The sequence below is a fragment of the Trachemys scripta genome, chromosome 4 (assembly GCF_013100865.1).
Source record: "Trachemys scripta elegans isolate TJP31775 chromosome 4, CAS_Tse_1.0, whole genome shotgun sequence".
NCBI classification, from domain to species: Eukaryota; Metazoa; Chordata; order Testudines; family Emydidae; genus Trachemys; species Trachemys scripta.
Window position 1 is genome coordinate 57219755 of NC_048301.1, and position 19614 is coordinate 57239368.

Sequence of the window (19614 nt, forward strand, 5' to 3'; positions counted from 1 at the left end):
CACACTTGTCATTCCCACCCATCCTTCAGGGCTGTCTATCATACCACAGGCCTGATAAAGTTTCTCACCCAGTGAGACAGGGTGGATGACATTCTATAAGTCCTACTCAGGAATGTCAAAACAGCCTATATGATTTGTCCACATGTAAGGTTAAGGCGATATCCCATTGATCTTGTGACTCAAGATTAGTGATGTAGAAAAAATATCACAGTAAAGTCTTCACTCCCTTGACAGTTCTTTACAGGAGGCATCTGTGGATATTAGTAAAAATGGTTCCATTTCCTAGCTGATTTTCCTGCTGAATAACTCAGCTGGGCCTTTCGTTCATCTTTGGTGGCACAGAAGCCTACATATTAATTTCTGCTGAATAAGGTTTGTAGCTGTCTAAATCAATACATTGCAAATGAGAAACTTTAACTTTGCTATCAAATAAGAGTAACATAATCAGGTATTGTAAATGCTTAATAGTCATACAAAATAACATGTTTCTGATGTAAACTGCTGAATATCATGAATATTGGCAAAGAATTTAAATTAAACAAAATAAAATTATGATGCTTTTGACTGAGTTCAATTGTCTCTGTATTAATTTGTTTATGATGCTTTATTTATAAAATATTTAAATGTAAACCTTTGTACAGACACCTCCAAAAAAAGATGAGGAGGAGGTTGAAGAGACTGAAAAACACCCAGATCCACTTCATCAGATTATCCTCCATTTCAGTCGCAATGCGCTCACTGAGAGAAGGTAAGTAGAACCACATTCAAAATTACAAAGGACCAATCTACACAGTCCAATTTTCAATTCACTAATTATAGAATTACCCCATAAAAGTAAATTCATTATCACAACAGAAGTAAAATCATACATTACTGAATCAGTAACAGACATTTTCATTACAAAACTGATTTAGTACCAATGCAATTCAGTACTGTAGAGTACTGTAGAGTGTTCTACCTCTCCTTTTCCGTTTTCTACTTGCCCATATGTATTTATTTTTTATGTTTAACCTCTATATAAACTTTATATTAGCACAAATTTTAACACTTTTTTTTGGTCAAAGGGGAAGAGGCATTAATAAAACTTAGTGAATATGTAATGCAGGCATTGCGAGGCTCAATTTCTCAGAGGCATATGAGCCCAAATTAATAATTTTTGCCTGCTGCCAGGATGATCCCACTGCTGTTTGGTACTTTTATATATATATATATTCATATTATTAGCAGGTTTTCATCACACTTCATGCAATATGTGGAAAATGGTTCAAAATACCACTGGTGGGAGAGTGTGATTTCCTGGTAATGCCAGTTGCTGCCTTATTTGCAATTAGACTACTAGTTAGGGTTACCATACGTCCTCTTTTTCCCGGACATGTCCGGCTTTTCGGCAGTGAAACCCCCGTCCAGGGGGAATTGCCAAAAAGCCGAACATGTCCGGGAAAATGGCGGCTCTGCTCCTCCCCTGACTCTTCGGCTCTGTTTAAGAGCCGAGCTGCCCGAGCGCTACCGGCTTCGGGCAGCCCCTATGCCTCCAGACCCTGCGCCCCCGGCTGGGCGCTTCCCCTCCCGGGCTCCAGCTGCGCTGGGGAAGCGCCGGCCGGGGACGCAGGGGTCTGGGGGCTGCCCAGCAAACCCTGAAGCCGGTAGCGCTGGGGCAGCCCTTTCCCCGTGGCTGGGAGTGGGAGGGAGGAGGGGGCGGAGTTAGGGCGGGGAAGGGGCAGAGTTGGGGCGGGGCTAGGGTGGGGAAATGGGCGGGGCCAGGGCCCAGGGAGGGTCGTCTTTTTTTATTTATTAGATATGGTAACCCTACTACTAGTAGAAGAACAAATTACAGACAACCAAAGCAATCCTGCACTGTTTTGCAGATTCTTCCCTATGTTTTTTGAATACATAATCTACCTATAATCTTATCACAGATAATCATTAGACAACAGGAATAGCTATAACTGTTATCTCCAGCCTGCTTTTCCACACATCAGCACTGCCTGTTAATCAGCAGTAAAATACATAACTATCTTACTCACCTGCACATACATATGAATAAAATACATTTTAACAAAGAATTTCACATGGACTGAGAGATTAGGAGATGTTTTCAATATGGCTTGCAGGTAATGAAGTGTATACCTTCCCCTTAATGAAAATGAAACCTGCGTTCTGGCAGCATTATAAGAACCTCTGATGTTAAACCCATATAATAAGCATTTTGAATTACATTTTTTCCCCCTACAGCAAACTAGATGATGATCCTTTATACACTGCCTATTCAGCCATGATGGCCAAGGTAAATATTTAATTTCAAGCCCCATTCCCCATCCCACACATGCACCTCCAATTTATTTGTGTATATTTTCTGCATGCTTTCTCCTTTTATCCTTTTGTCTCTTGATATTAGTGGTTCCTGGTTTGTACTCTAGCCATATTTTTATGGAAACATTGAATCAAGTTCTTCCCTGAGTTACGCACTCCCATGGGGTTGAATTTAATTCATTGGATTAGCACAGGTGTAATTGATGGCAGAATTTAACCCGTTGTTAGGGCCCAAACATGGGACTTTTCCTACTACAGAAAATTATTATTTTGCCACTTCTGCTACGCTGTCTTAAACAGAAAATGATTTAATGCTTTAAAATAAAAAATTTTAGAGACCCTCTTCAGACAAAACTACTATTGACTTCAGTGTAAACTTACCTAGAGTATGGACGGAGACAGGACTTAATATTTGCTCCTTAACAATATATTTATTATGAAATAGGTCATAGAAAATCAGCATGCTTTAATCCCTGGATGGCATTTAATGTTTGGCAATCAGTACTTACAGACACAAATCAATAAAAATCAATATTCATAACAGGGTCAAATGGAATTACAACTTCATCTGAGAAAAAAACATGAGATCAAAGGCATATACTATAGATAAATGTACTGAAGTATGACCAAAAAACCACAACCTGGAATAGCAACTTCATTTTATTTGTTGAGTTTTTCTACGTGTGGGCTAATACTTTAAGGCACTCTCAGCCTTGAGGCATATTAATTTCTTAGCATTCAGGAGCATAAGTGTTAAACATTATAAATATATATATTTTAAATGCTTTAACTACTAATGGCTTTTCCCTCTCTAAATCTCTGTGCTAGCTGCATTGTCAGTAGTAAGTAAAGTTGCAGTATTTACGTAGAGTAGGTTTTAATATGCTTAATTTTCTGCTTATGCTTGTAATTGTTTTAGAAAGTTTCTGTTAATTGCTTTTTGTTCACTCAGCACAAATTGTAATAAAAATAACCACAGTTTGTTTCAAACTGAGTATAAATTTGCAATTTCTTGTTCTAATGTAAAAAGAGCTGTCAAAGTGAAGAAGAGGAAGAAGAGGATGAAGAAAAAGAGAAGACATTTGAGGTGAGAGTTTAAACTGTCTTTCCACACTGAGTTAAAGCACAGAACATCATTTTGACAGGAGCCTGATAGAAGAGATGCAATGACAATAGCCATGTGGAGGATATGGAGAAGTTTTGCTACATTATTTATATAATAGCAGGTCAATGTATTAACACAAATTTCTGGAACCAGAAAAGCTATAGAATAGGCTGGCAAGCTATCTGCATCACGCTCAAATTTCTAATCCATTACCCTTAAGGCTTTGCCTGAATCTGCTCCTGCCTATTTTTAGGCTTGGAAAGATTAGATTTTTATCTGTAAATGTCAATAAACATCAAGTTACAGGCACAAACTGATGAAAAAATATTTTAATCGATAATAACAGAAATTTACAGATAGGTAAAGAATGAAAAATGCTGATTGAGAACTTAATAGAGTTTGATTTTAAGATATTTACTTCCTGTTTTGACAATTTGTGTTTCAATGGTTATAAAGCTTTAATATTTTGAAACTCATTGTCTATTGTCTGATTTCTGTCTGTCTGATTTCCCCCAGAGTTTCCTGCAACTGTGAAAATGTAAATAGATAAAAATTGAAAAAATACTAAAAAATAAACATTATCAGTCAAAATTATTTAAAAAAATAATAAATTCTGCCAGCTGAGCTATATTTTGTTTTCATTTCTTCTTACTTTCCCTTCTGTTGACTCTGCTCTAGCTCACACCTCAACACTCCCTTAGTTTCCTTCTCCCACTGTCATCTTTTTGTCGTCTTCCATGCTGCCCCTAATACCTGGAGCAGTTTAATCTTTTGGAGCATCATGCAACCATCCTTATTTCATTAATCTCTCTATCAAATACATTTATTCTACATAGTTTATCAGTTAATCTAGCAATGGATCTAGAAAGGAGTATTCACGGCTATTATCGTGCACATGGAGTCATGGCTCCATGCATCAGGGTTCCCAAGGGAGGTCCAGAATACCATTGAGGACCTCCCCTTTGATGAATCACACCTCTTCAACCTCTGTTCAATGGACAAGTCCCTCCATGAAGGATTCCAGGGCTACCCTCTGTTCGCTGGGGATATACATGCCTGCCCCAAGAGGAAGTTTCACCGCCCATTGCTCAAATCTAGATATGTGGCTCAGCAGTTTTTCCACCAGAGTCTCTATGAACTACCACATAAGAGACAGAGGGGTCAAAAGTCCCATTTTCCTACACCATCTGTAACAGGCTGAACACCTCAATCTCAGCCCCTGGCTCAGTGTTATTATTGACAGGATCTTAAGAGCCGCAAAACACTAAGACCAACCCCTCAACCCCCTCACACCATTTGGGGGTCATTTAGCACTCCTTTTAAACACCTGGAGTGCAGTAACAATGGACGAGTGGGTGCTGAACATCATCCACTTTGGCTAAACAATAGAGTTTGCATCCCTACTTCCTCCAAAAAACCCATCCCCACTCACCTTTGGGGACCACTCTCATGAGAGTATTCTCAAACAAGAGGTGACAGTGCAGTGACGAGCAATAAAATACATCCCTTCTCAATACCAAGAAAAGGTTTTACTTTACCTACTTCCTGATACCCAAAAAAGAAGAATGGTTGGAGACCAATCCTCGACCTCTGCCATCTCAACCACTTCATTCACAAACTCAGATTTCACATGCTCCCATTGACAGCTATAATTCCATCTTTAGAAAAGGGCATGTGGTTCATGGCTCTCGATATGCAGGACAAGTACTTTCATGTAGACATTCATCCTGCTCACAAATGCTTTCTTAGATTCATGGAAGGCTCCAACCATTTTCAGCACCAAGTACACTCCTTCAGAATAGTGACCTTTACCAAGATACAGTGCTGGCCTTACCATGAGGCGAACTGAGGCGGCCGACTCAGATGCCAGAGTGTGGGGATGCCACTAGGACCCAGAGTGTAGAAAATTGTGTCTGCTGCTGGTGCATATGTATTCTCTCTGATCTAGATGGATAGAGATGGTGGAGTGCTGTGCTGGAGGAAGGAGGACACAGGAGACATAACAGGCAGGCAGGAGAAAAGGTGAGGGAATAACGGAAAGCAGCAGGAGCTGCAGGGAGAGAGAGGAGGGAGGAATCTCTTATGTACCTGTCTAGCATCCCCAGAAGCCTGGACTGATTAACACAGCTTCTCAGGGAGCTTCCTGTTTCCTGCTGCTTCCTTGAACCCACTTGAGGAGAACAGGCAGTCAACTGAAGTCGTAGGAGCCAGTTAGGTCCTTAAGATACTGATATCTTCCCTCACTCAGGCCCTGCTACCAACCTGCTTATTTGTCCCCTTCAATTGAGTGTTGAGAGCCACTCTAGGTGGCACAGAACAGCAGTCATGAGTGAAAGAAGAAAACGCCCCTCTGGGGCAGCATTCAGAAAAAGAAAGAAAGCAAAGGAAGCTTTTCTATCTAAGCAGGAAGGAGCTCTCCTGAGATACGTAGACACAAATGTTCACGGTGAGCCTTCCGGCCCCAGTGAGGATGTGAGTGGTGAGGAGATGCCTGATCTTCCAGTTAGTCAGAGTTCAGGTGACCTGGCAGCTACTGAAGTATCCATATCTCCATCTCAAATGGATGTAACCATGCACATTCCTGCAGAAAAGTGTAGATCAGAGAAGAGTGTGGTGGAGACGCAAGAAACAGCTGCTGCTGAGTTTAGTTCCTTAAGTCTAGATGATCTAGGACTGTGGATCCACTTGAGCAGTAGCCTGAGGGACTTCCTTGTAGTGCATGGGCTACAGTAAGTGGAAAAACTTCATGTTCCCCAAAGACAATGAAAATAGAAGTTTCCATCCAACACATTACTGGTGCAAAATCCCCAATGGTGACAAAGTGGAGAGGCCCTGACTTATGTACTCAAAAACCGAGAATGCTGTATACTGTTTTTGTTGCAAACTCTTCCAGTCTAATGGTCCAGCCACATTGGGTTCTACAGGAACAAAGGACTGGAAAAATCTGGCTAGAAATTTGGCATGCCATGAGAAGGCAACAAATCACCAGCGAGCATTCCATAGGCGGAAAAAGCTTGAGATGAGACTAAGGTTAAAGACCACCATAGATGATCAGCATCAAGAGAAGATTGCATAAGTCTCTTTACTGGCAAAATGTTCTGAAAAAGCTCATTGCCATTATGAGAATGCTTGCTACCCAAAACCTAGCACTGTGTGGCACTTCAGATCAGCTGTGTGTGCCAAACAATGGAAACTTCCTTAAAATTGTGGAGCTGATGGCTGAGTTTGATACTGTACTCCAGGAGCATCTAAGAAGAGTCACCACCCAAGAAATGTACATACATCACTACTCTGGAAAAACAATTCAAAATGAGATCATACAGTTACTGGCAAGAAAAGTCAAACAGAAGATTGTGGCAGATCTGAAGTCAGCAAGATATTACTCTGTTATTCTGGACTGCACACCTGACATCAGCCATACGGAGCAAATGACTTTAATGATGTGTTTTGTAACAACAACAGAACCTAGTGAAAATGTCCCTGCAATGGTGACTGTCAGAGAGCATTTTCTAGAATTTATTGACATTGATGATTCTACAGGAGCTGGTATGACAAAGGTGCTTCTTAAAAAGCCGGAAGATACGGGAATTGTGATAGCTGACATGAGAGGTCAGGGCTACGACAATGATGCCAACATGAGAGGAAAGAACAGAGGAGTGCAGACACAGATCCGAGAGTTAAACTTTCGAGCTTTTTTTGTCCCATGCCGTTCTTTATTCATTGAACTTGGTGGTCAGTGATGCAGCATCAGCTTCTAATGAGGCGGCTGAATTTTTTAATGTAATTCAAAGCATCTGTGTATTTTTCTCTGCATCATCTCATCAATGGCAAATTTTGAAGCAACATCTGGGAACATCCTCTCTGACACTGAAACCAGTGAGTGCCCCACGATGGGAAAGTCGAGTGGAGGCGATAAAGCCTATCAAACACCTAATTGGGAAGATAGATGATGCCATAGTTCCCATTATGGAGGATAATGCTATGACAGGAAATGGAGAACAGTGGCAGAGGGAAATGGAATCACCAGAAACATACATAACTTCAAATTTCTGTGTGGCTTAGTGTTGTGGCATGACATACTGTTTGAAATAAATGTTGTAAGCAAGAGACTCCAAGGTGTTGACCTTGATATATCTGGAGCAATGGAACAACTGGACAAAGCAAAGTCATACCTACAGTCTTACTGGTCAGATGAGGGATTTCAAAACGTTCTGAAGAGTGCGCAGAAGTTGGCAGAGGAACTTCACACTGAAGCTATTTTCCCACCCATTCAAGAATATAAGAAGAAGACATATTGATTATGAGGCACGGGATAATCCCATAAGAGACCCCAAACAACAATTCAAAGTTGAATTCTTTAACCAGGTGCTAGATTGTGCAATACAGTCAGTCAGTTGAAGAATGTTTCATGCAGCTCAAAGAACACAGTAGTATATTTGGGATGTTGTATGATATTCCAGAACTCCTCACTGTACCTGAAGAAGACCTATACCAGCAATGCAGAGCACTAGAGATAGTGTTGATACATGATGACATGCGCAATATTGGTGCGAGTGATTTAGGTGATGAACTGAAAGCCCTTTCAAGATACATTTCAGGAGGATCAACTCCAAAGGTTGTTCTGGAATATATGTTCACAAATAAGATGACCACCCTCTTTCCAAATGCTTTTGTTGCTCTGCGCATACTTCTAACACTTCCTGTAACTGTTGCTACTGGAGAACGCAGCTTCTCCAAGCTGAAGTTAATAAAAACACATCTCCGCTCCACAGTGACACAGGAGAGGCTGGTCGGCCTTGCAACTTTCTCAATAGAGCATGAGCTGGCCCAGACTGTGGACCTTCAGGAAGCAGTTCAAATCTTTGCAACCAAGAAGGCATGGAAAGCATCACTTTGATTATTCAAACAGATAAAAATGCCAGTGTTTACTATGCAGACAAGAAAAGTTACATTGGTTGTTCAGGCGTTTGAAAGTTAAGTGTTACTTAACATTTTTGAACAAGGCATCTTAAGTTGTTAGTTCTCCTTTATTGGGGTAGGTAGCAGAGCAGTACCATGAGAGGAGTAGAACAGGAAGAAGGCAGAATTGAGACCTTTCAAAGTTTTGGCCCAAGTGAGGGAGCATGGGGGCGTCATTTGAGCTCCCCACCTCAGGTGCCAAAATGTTGTGGGCCGGTCCTGCCAAGATATTCTCAGTAGTAGCAGCCCACATCAGACATCATGATCTCAATGACTGGCTCCTTGTTGCCAAGTCCTGCCAGGAAGCCTATGCATCCCCTTCCATGATGCTACACATCCTCTCTTCACTGGGAGTCAGAATGAATGTTAAAAAAATCTGTTCTCACCCCCACACAATCTCTGGACTTCATCGGGGCAACTTTATATTCCGTCACCGCAAAACTGTACCTGCCCAAGGACAGGTTCCAGACCATGAACAATATCATAACTCATGTCACAAGCAACCTTTGACTACCATCAAGACATGTCTGTCCCTCTTAGGTTATATGGGTTTGTGCACCTACATCATCCCATTCGCAGGACTCCACCTTCATTGCCTTCAAACTTGGCTGTGGTCAGTATAGTCTCCAAGCCGTCATTCTATGAACCTCATAGTGACAGTTCCGGCCAAGTTATTGTCTTCGCTGCTATTGTGGACAAATCCTCATTGGGTATCTGGCCAGGACCATTATTACAGAAGCATCCCTATTAGATTGGGGAGCCCACATGAACAGCCACACAGCACAATGTGCCTGGACATCTTGAGAATCCAGGATGCATGTCAATATCCTGAAGTTTTGAGCAGTCCAGAAGCCATGTGAGTCCTTTCTTCTGTTTATCTGCGCTCACCATGTCCTTATAATGTCAGACAACACTATGACTGTCTTCTACATTAACAAGCAGGGGAGAGCAAGATCCGCCTTCCTATGTACAGAAGCAGTCAGTCTCTGGATCTGGCATATCAGCAATCAAATCACCCTATTGGCAACCTATCTTCAAGGGAAGCAACATGTCTGCTGAGGGAATCTGCAAGCACATTTTCCAATTGACCATGAGAGGGAGCTCCATGACTCAATACTGCATAGTATTTTCACTCAATGGCGGCCCCCAACCAGGGATCTGTTCAGCTCTCAAGTGAACAGGAAATGCACCACATATTGCTTCAGAGGAGCACTAGGTCACCACTCCCAGGGTGACACTCTGCTTCTTCCTTGGTTGGACCAGTTCAATTGTGCCTTCCATCCATTACCTCTCCTGTCACAAGTTTAACACACAATCCAGCAGGACAGAGCATGGGGCATCCTCATTGCCCCCTTCTGGCCCCACCATTTCTGGTTTCCCAAGATCCTGTGGATGTCATCCTGACCACCAATCATCCTATCAACATTCCCTGAACTCCTGACCCAGTGAGAATGGCAAGATCAAGCACCCCAATCTGTGTACACTCCATCTCAGGGCTTGGTATTTGGATAGGCATCATCCTTAGAACATTCATGCTCCACAGCCATATGAGAAATCCTCTGTAACAGTAGAAAGAACTCTACTACCAAATGTTACCTAGCTAAATAGAAGCACTTCTCTTCTTGAGCACTCCAAAGAGGCATTTTCCCAGAAACTACAAATATTTCTCTCATCTTGGACTACATCTTATCTTTGAAAACATTGTTTGTCCATCAGCTCCTTGCAAGACCACTTGGCGACGATCAGTGCATACCATCCAACTTCTCAGGGCTACTCAGTCTTTGTACATCCACTGACCAATAGATTCTGGAAAGGCCTAATAAAAACCTTCCCACCTACTCAAAAGTCTACTCCCCAGTGGGACCTGAATCTTGTTCTTTCAGTACTCCCAAGTCATCCTCCCGTGCTTTGAGCCTTTAGCTACTTGCTCCATGTCCCTCCTTTCCATAGCATCACTTTTCTTGTAGCCATTAACTCAGCAAGAACATTCAAACATAACATTCAAAAACCAGTAGGAGAACACTTTAACTTATCTGGTCACTCAATGACAAACCTGCGGGTGGCAATTTTGCAACAGAAAAGCTTCAAAAACAGGCTCCAACGAGAAACTGCTGAGCTTGAATTGATATGCAAACTAGATACAATCAACTTAGGCTCCATGTAAGTATTCTCACACTTCTTATCAAACTGTCTGTACTGGGCTATCTTGACTGACTATCTTGATTATCACTTCAAAAGTTTTTTTTCTCTTACTTAATTGGCCTCTCAGAGTTGGTAAGACAGCTCCCACCTTTTCATGCTCTCTGTATGCGTATATATATCTCCTCAATATATGTTCCATTCTATGCATCCGAAGAAGTGGGCTGTAGCCCACGAAAGCTTATGCTCAAATAAATTTGTTAGTCTCTAAGGTGCCACAAGTACTCCCGTTCTTTTTGCAAAATGTAATAGTATACCAGTCAGTCAGGCTTTATTTCTTTAACCAACATTACAACTGATTTGAATATTAGTTATGTGCATAGTGGATATACCTAACAAATAAACAAGTAGATTGAAAGAGAAGTCCTCAGTACAAATAAATCCAAATTATTGTGTATTTTTGTGATCATAAAAACTGCTCCATTAAAGAGATTCGAACATGCAGACTACAGGCAGGAAGCAGCAGTATGAGGGGAAGAACTGGTTTAGGAAGTGGCATCCAGGAATGGTAAAGGTTCTGCAAGAAGAGGGAGGTGGTTTTAATCAGATATTTCCCAACCTTTAATAAAGTTCAGATTATTTTAGGGGCTGAGAAAACATAAAGTTCAGTTCTTATTTCACTTTAGAATCATGGAAGATTAGGGTTGGAAGAGACCTCAGGAGTCATCTAGTCCAACCTCCTGCTCAAAGCCCACTTCTAATTTTTATGTTCTATTTGGCACAAGCACACAGATCTATAGTCAACAAAATCCATCCTTCAGATTCAGACAATGTTGCCTATTTTAAATTTTCTTGTTGCTGAATATTTCCCACCCTCTTGTAGAGGAGATGTACAGGTGAGGAATAGATGAATTAAGGAACAGAAGGTTTAAAAACAACACTCCTTTAAAAGATGGAGCAGTTTGAGAGAGAAGCCTATCTTCTGGCCACCAGGTGCATTATGGATCAGATTTTGTGGTCCAGCCAAGCTCTGCCTGAGTGCAGCTAATCTGACTCTATAGCCGTACTGGTCATGCTGTATGTACATGCAAATAGTGCATTCATTGTGGTGTTTGTTTCCAAACTCAGGAGAAAGAAATGGAAAAGCAGAAAACTCTTTATCAGCAAGCTCGTCTGCACGATCGTGGAGCTGCTGAGATGGTTCTTCAGATGATTAGTGCAAGCAAAGGTAAAGTTCTGTGAAGTATTTAAATTATGTTAAACCTATTTGCAATTATATAAATATATCAGCTTACTAAGTGCATAGTATATAATAAATCAGAATTAAATGCATATTATGAACTACATTAGGTATCGTCTCTGTTCTGTTTTTCCAATCTAATCAGTTACATTAGCACAGATTTTAATTATTATATGATTGTTTTGACAGGTGAACTGGGCCCCATGGTTATTGAAACATTAAAACTTGGCATTGCCATTCTAAATGCTGGTAATACCTTAGTTCAGCAGGTAACAATATTTAACTTTTACAAGCCTTCTCTTTGTAAAGGAAGCATATTATTTTGAGAATTTTAGTTTAATACTACTGCTCTTATGCTAAGAGGAGTTTGGTTAATTTTAGATTAGATGGCAAAAAATGTGGGGAGTAATATTCTGGCTGGTTGAACAATTAGATGCATAGTAACATGATTAAGGCTAGAGCAAACTACATTTTAGTCAAAGCAAAGATCAAATATATTACTGGCCAGTTTTGTCAATATGACAATGATAATTTGGCAAATTGTCAAATTATTATGATTTTTATATAGATTTTCCTAAATCTCTCTCTCCTCTAGAAAATGTTAGATTACCTTAAAGAGAAGAAGGATGCTGGATTTTTTCAGAGTCTCTCTGGCTTAATGCAGTCTTGCAGGTAAAAGCACAAACCATGTTGTGACAGCTTTAGTAGCATCTAGTTTGGTGGCTAATTGCTCAGAGTTGGTGCATTTTGAAGGTTTGGATTACAGCAGTCAACAACTGAGCTGGGAATTGATCTAGAGGGAATTGTATTTGTGGATCTTAGGCACTTAAAAAGAGTAAGTTCATCTGTGGAATATTCTTCCAAGAGAAGATAAAGCGTAGGCTGACCTTGTATTTCTTAGCAAGCACATATAAGAGTAATACAGCATTTAGTAGGTTTTATCTCAGTGGTAATCTGCAATGACAGTAGTACCTGTTGCCCTTGTGTGTCTTTCTGGGCAATAGTAAAAACAAAGTTCATTTGAAGACAGACCATAAAATGTAAAGGACACTGGAAACAATATGCTAGTGTTTCAGTTTTTGGTTTTAAATAATATCACTGTGAATAAAAACAAGTGCATGTGTCACTGTGAAACTAAATGAACTGCACTAGCTAAAAAGATTAAAATGTATTCAGATTAGAGAAATAAAATTATTTCACCAGTGTAGAGAGAGAGGTTACCATCTTCTGTTCTGGGAAATGAGCTTTGCTGTATTAGCAATAAAAATTATTCCTGGGGGAATTCTGCACCATTGCACATGCACAGAATTTATGTCCCCCGCAGATTTCTTTGCTTCCCCACAGAAAAATGACTTTTTGATGGGGAAGCAAAGGGAAGCCACAAGAACAGTCATGCTCTCTAGCAGTATGTTTCGGGTGCCCAGGGCAGCTGCCAGAGAGGTAAATCACTGTGGGGCAGGGAGCAGGACTTGGGAAGACCTGGCTGGTGGCTCCTATCCTATGGCAGGCTCAGCTGCTAGTCCCGGCTGGGATGTGGAGGTCGGAGCCAGATCAGACCACCCTCAGATTTTTCCGCAGCTGCAGGAAGCCCTGAAAATCCCGGCCCCACTTGCTGCACCTATCACTCCTCCACTGGAAGGGGAGGTATCCCTGTACAGGATGCTGCTCCCCCATCCGCCCAATCCCCATGCATCCAGACCCCCTCATACCCAGACTCTGCCACCGAGTCTCACACACACACCCCACACTTAGAACCCTGCTGATGAGCCCCACTCACCCTGCAACTGGACCATTGCGACAAGCCACCTGTACCCGGATCCCCTCCCCATCAAGCCCCAACCAGCTGCAGCTGGATCCACACCCCACTGAGCCCCACTTCCCCAGTATCTGGACCCCCCACTGAGCCCCCAACAATCAGACCCCCACCACGCTCTATCCCCCTGCTGAGCTCCAACCACCTTCATCTGGACTCTCCTGCAGAGTCCAATACCGTTGTACCCAGAACCCCCCAACAAGCTCCCGCACCCAGATCCACCACTGAGCACACCAAGATTGCCCCACACAGAACTCTCTCAACCCACACCCGGATCCCCCCACACTAAGCCCCTGCACACTGGATCCTGCCTTGCTGAGGCCCTGGGGTGTTTCTGGAGCAGGCCCGGTCCTTGCGCTGTGTCAGGGTTGGGTGCAGCCTCATCATTGAGTCCCTGTCCCGGGGGCAGGGGGCAGGGAGCTACACAGTGATCTCCCACCTTTGTGCAGCCAGTGGCCTATGCTCCCCAATTCCATGCTGGAGCCTCCAGATTTATTTGACAAATAAAATTTGCAGAATTTTAAAATATTATGTGCAGAATTTTTAATTTTTTTGGCGCAGAATGCCCTCAGGAGTAGAAAATCAATCTTTCAATACATTTTGACCTTGCAAGACAATTAGACTCTCAATGGAGTCCTTTTAAATGATAACAGTTTGGTAGAAACTATACGAATGAGAAATAAAGTGAACTCCAATTATGACCTTTTTGGGGGTGGGGCACAATTGAATAATATTTTGGGTTCCTTTTCTCTTCTACATGTAGATGTGTAACTCCTCTTGATATTAATGGTAGTAATAGGTGTATATCAAGAGGAGATTTAAACCTGTATCTTTTCAGAAACAGACACTGGGCCCATATCCCCCTCCAAATCCTTTTATTTAAAACATGTTTCATTTTATATATACCAGTCTGTGTGTATCACAATGGGTAAAACGTGTGGGTCAAGGCTTCCAGAGAGTTCATGGAGGAAATTAATTTTGCCATTACATACAGCAGTAGAACTTTCTCAATTTTCTGTGCTTTGTTAAAAGTGTTCTTGACTTGAATGCATTTGAGAGACAGAATAAAGCAGAAGGCCTTGGAATGGTTACTGAAGAAGGAACTCGTAAGTACAATGAATAAAACCCATTTAATTCAAGTAGCAATTAAAGAGTTTATTATGCTTCCTTCTAAAACTGGAATTTTCAGGGCTGTTTTAGCACATTGCTCTGTTTATTGATAGCCTCATTAAAATTAGGATTAGATTAGCCTTTTTAACATGGTTAATGTTTATTAAAATTCTAGCAGTAAACATTTGAACGGAAATTATCATGTAACTTACAATTTGCTTATCCTGTATTCTTATTATTTTTCTCTGATCCACAGTCATCGTTCGTGAGCGTGGTACGTTTGGGTTTACAGCTTTTGATGCTATTGTGTGTTGCAAATACAGAAAGAAATCTTCTTTAATTGCATCTTCCCAGACATCCTTTAGGTTTAGTTTTATGGTCTGCAGCAGGTTGCGTGTTGAGCTTGGACAAAGAGTTTGATGCTTAATTAAAGAAGTGTCTTTCATATTTAAGGCATGGTTTTATTGACAACTAACCATTTACTTATTAGAACTTTAGTCCAGTAGTTTTTACCATGAATGCATTGGAGTGCTAAATATTTTGGCTTTTGCTTTTTCTGTTTCATAATTTGTTTTATTATCATTACTCTCAGTACATTTATTTAAAATTACTTTAAAGCAGCTTACAGTATTTGCTTTTTATTAGAATCACTTATTTTGAAGGACGCTGTTTGAAGAATATATGTTTTGCATGTTTCATAATGAACAATGATCACATTCATTGTACTATATATTTTCAAGGTGAGAAAGTGCTACAGAATGATGAGTTTACTCGAGATCTGTTTAGATTTTTACAGCTGCTTTGTGAAGGTCATAACAATGGTAAGTAGACTGGAATGAATTTTCAGGAAAGTGATTGTATTCAGACTCTTAAAAGGAAGGACAGTAGTCCTTAGTATTGATGCTATTCAAATTGACTTTCTGTTTTTTGCTAAAGGTAATCAAGTCAACACTCTAAGCTAAAGTGGTTCTTCAAAATGTGACAAACCATGCAATCTAATCAACGTTCAATCTTTAACTTTCACCCTTTAACTAACAGTCGTAATGACATTCCAGAATTTATGCCTCTCACCATTAATAGAAAGATGGATGGCAGGATATTCACAAAAAAGTTCTTGTTATATGTTTCAATTATGATATATTTCAATAAAATTTCCAGACTCTTTGATAAGCATAAGTGCTTTTAAGTGTAGTGTATATGAGACGGTCTTTCACAATTAGTAGCTATAAGAGTAACTTTCCTCTTTAATATAGTGGAATAATCTCCTATTTTTTTTGTTTCTTATACATATATATTTATCAAACACAAATTATTTGTGATTTCAGATTTTCAGAATTTCCTGCGTACTCAGATGGGCAACACTACAACAGTGAATATTATTATCAGCACTGTTGACTATCTCTTACGTCTTCAGGTAAAAAAAAAAAAAAAAAGACAAAGACAAAACAAAGAATAAATTATTCCCCTCCCCTTGCACTTTTGTGAGGCTAAAACGAGGAGCAGCACTAGCTTTGTGTAGTCTTTGCACTGGGAGTATCACAAAGATCACTTTGTCCCCACCCCTGTGCAGGTGAATGAGGAAGCTCTCTGCACCCTCTGCTCTCTCACCTGGTGCACATGCTCATGACTGCACATATTTTGGATGGACTTAATTTCATTTGTGATTACTAGTGTGGTAATCCTGTAACTAACAGCTTTAATATTAAAATGTACGCACTTGTTATCTTCATTTTTAAACAGCCCTTAACTGTCAGATGTGTCTTTGTAAAACAACTGAGTGATAATGCATTTCAGTATTGATAACTGCAGAACACATAATTGGACAAAATTGTATAACATTATTGTGGTTAGAAATAAAAGCACATAAAAATGTGAAATCCTATCTACCATTTCAATTTCTGTTGATGTGATAATGTATGGTAATTGCTGAACATATAATATGAGAGTGGAAAAATATAATTGTCATTTGTTCTTAGGAATCAATTAGTGACTTCTATTGGTACTATTCAGGAAAAAACGTGATTGATGAATCTGGACAGCGTAACTTCTCTAAAGCTTTGGCTGTTACCAAACAAATTTTCAACTCACTTACAGAATATATCCAGGTAAATGGAAACCTGACACAGGGATGTTCAAATTTCAATATTTACAGTAAATGTATTTACATATACACTGCCTGATCCTCAGCTGGTGTAAGTTGGCAATTGACATAGCTTCATCTTCATTGATTTGAACTGAGCTATGCTCAATTACATCAATTGTGGATCTGGTCCAGAATGTAAAAATCTATAGATATTTTTGTGATTGTCTAATGCATTACATTCACAACCTATGTGGTGATTATATTTTGGAAGACATTCTAGAATAACTTCATGGAAAATTGTACCTATTTCTTGGATTGCTCAACTAGAAGTCTTAAATAGGAAAAGTATTTCTTAACCCGATTGATACATATTTTTTCTTTATGCTTTTCTTTATTTTTAGGGTCCTTGCATAGGTAACCAGCAGAGTCTGGCTCACAGTAGGCTGTGGGATGCAGTTGTTGGCTTCCTTCATGTTTTTGCCAACATGCAAATGAAACTCTCTAAGGTATTTTCAGTTGTTCAACAATTATCTATAGTGCATCTATATTGTAAGCATAAAATGCAATAAAATGTGCAGTGAAAGCTATAAGTCAATTAGGAGCACGGTCTCTGTTCAGTTGTGTATAGCATTCTTATTTTCATTATGTAACAAATAGCTCTAAACTTAGATGATAGCCCTAGAAAAAAATGTTGGGCCTTCTGCTCTATGAATTATGATTCTCCTCCTATGCTCAAGTGAGTCAGCTAACCTCTTAAACATGTCCACATACAGTGTGCTTCAATTCTCTTCAGACACATCATTCATTACCTAATTGCCCTTATATGGCTAAGGGACTTTTTTTTTTTTAAATGGCCAGCCTACATGTACCATGTTAATGAATCTGAAGCTCCTTATTCACAGCCACTTTAAATAATCTGGTGGTTTTTGCTTTTTTCAAAAGATTTCTCTTTGAAATTAGGTGCTTTCCATCAGTTGAGAACATACAAGTGGTGCATTTAAGTTCTACAGTTTTCAAAGATGTTTACCATTTTCAGCAATAGCTATGTAACAAGAAAGTTCAGGAAAATGGTAAAATCTCTCAGTATAATAGAAATTTTATATGGCATCCATCATATTTGCTTTAGATTTAAAAAAATACAGTAAAATGTTTTAAAGAAAAAAATAGTAATATCCTCATTTCACTGATAGGGTATTTGCCTCTATGTCAAAAAAGAACAGAACCGATTAGCATATTTACAATTTGCATTGTGATAATAGATATAGGTTATTTTTAAAGGTTCTTACTCCCGCAGGAATTCTGTGCCACTGTGCATGCGCAGAATTTATGTCCCCCGCTGATTTCTTTGCTTCCCTGTAGAAAAAAAGACTTTCTGACAGAGAAGCAAAGGGAAGCTGCAAGAGCAGTCATACACCACTCCCTAGCAGTGCAGGTACATAGTTTCAGGCAGCCTGCAGAGAGGTAAATCACCACGAGGCTGGGGACACCCCACCCAGTGACTCCTACCCTGAGCCTGGAACAGCTGCTAGTCCCGGCTGGGCTGGAGGCAGGAGAGGATGGGACTTCCTCTTCCCCTGCCATGGGTGTGATTGGGATTGTGTCAGACCAAGACCCAGAAACCTCTCCCAGCTGCAGGAAGCTCGTTATCATCTCCTGGACCCATCACTCCTCAGCTGCAGGGGGAGGGATCACTGTATGGGGAGCTGCTCCCCCATCCACCCAATCCCTATGCATCCGGACCTCCCATACCCAGACACCCCCGCCAAGTCTCACCCCATACACCCAGAATCCTCCATACTTGAACCCCACCGCACTGGACCTCAACCCCTGCATTTGGCACTCCCCTGCATCCAGACCCTTGACTCAGAACTCCCCCCACCTCTGCACTCAGACCACCCCCCACTGAGCTCCCTGCACTCAAACCCCCACACTGACAAGCCCCATCCCTCCTGCACCACCCTGAGCCCCCACATCCAGACCCCCATGCCACTGACCCCCAACTAGCTCTACCCAGACCCTCACCCCACCAAGCCCCACTCCCCCAGCAGACTCCCTTGCTGAGATTTCCACATGCAGACCCCTCCGCTGAGCCCCAACCACCTTCACCTGGAAGCCCCTGCAGAGTCCCATTACTCCTGCACCTGGAACCCCCCCAATGAGCCTGTGTGCATCCAGATCCCCCCACACCTAGACCGCCCCCATTGAGCTGCCTGCACCCAGATTGTCCCACAAAGAATCCTCTCACCCCACACCTGGATCCCCCCACACTGATCCCCTTCACACTTGGATCCAGCCTGGTTGAGCCTGCCTGCCCCCACCTGGTGCACCTGGCAGAGAGAGGCAGGGCCCCAGGGTGTTTCTGGGGCTGGGGCAGGCTCAGGCCTTATGCTGTGTCAGAGTCGGGTGCAGCCTCACCGCTGAGTCCGTGTCATGGGGTGGAGATGGGGGGCTGCTGGGTGATCTCCCACCTTCGTGCAGCCAGTGGTCTGAGCTCCCCAATGCCATGCTGTAGCCTCTGCATTTATTTATTGACAAATAAAACTTGCAGAATTTTAAAATAGTGTGTGCAGAATTTTTAATTTTTTGGCACAGAATGGCCTCAGGAGTAAAAGATCTTTCTGCCAGCTTCCTCCCTCTCCAGTAGAGCTGTGTGGGAATAGGATTTTCCAATCCCCACACACGGAAACAAAAATTATTCCAAATTGGAACAAAAAACAAAATCGCAATTTTTTTCTCAGGTAGAAAAGACAAGAAAAATACCATTTGGGGGGAAATGAATTTTTTGGGGGGGCTTCTCAGCTTCTTGGTCTGCCCAGATGCTTGCCTGATGAGCTGCTGAGGAGTCAAGGATTCTG

General features: G+C 41.2%; 1 protein-coding gene across 1 annotated transcript in view; it reads left to right on the forward strand.

Annotated features, from left to right (window-relative positions):
• The window catches only part of RYR3 (ryanodine receptor 3), a 563198-nt gene that overhangs the window by 479562 nt on the left and 64022 nt on the right, over positions 1 to 19614 (forward strand). The window contains exons 80-91 of the mRNA XM_034768994.1: positions 642 to 748; positions 2233 to 2284; positions 3341 to 3397; positions 11642 to 11741; positions 11943 to 12022; positions 12349 to 12425; positions 14599 to 14672; positions 14933 to 14950; positions 15417 to 15497; positions 16002 to 16090; positions 16653 to 16781; positions 17161 to 17265. Coding sequence (XP_034624885.1) covers positions 642 to 748; positions 2233 to 2284; positions 3341 to 3397; positions 11642 to 11741; positions 11943 to 12022; positions 12349 to 12425; positions 14599 to 14672; positions 14933 to 14950; positions 15417 to 15497; positions 16002 to 16090; positions 16653 to 16781; positions 17161 to 17265 — 969 coding nt within the window. The remainder of the gene's footprint in view (positions 1 to 641; positions 749 to 2232; positions 2285 to 3340; positions 3398 to 11641; positions 11742 to 11942; positions 12023 to 12348; positions 12426 to 14598; positions 14673 to 14932; positions 14951 to 15416; positions 15498 to 16001; positions 16091 to 16652; positions 16782 to 17160; positions 17266 to 19614) is intronic.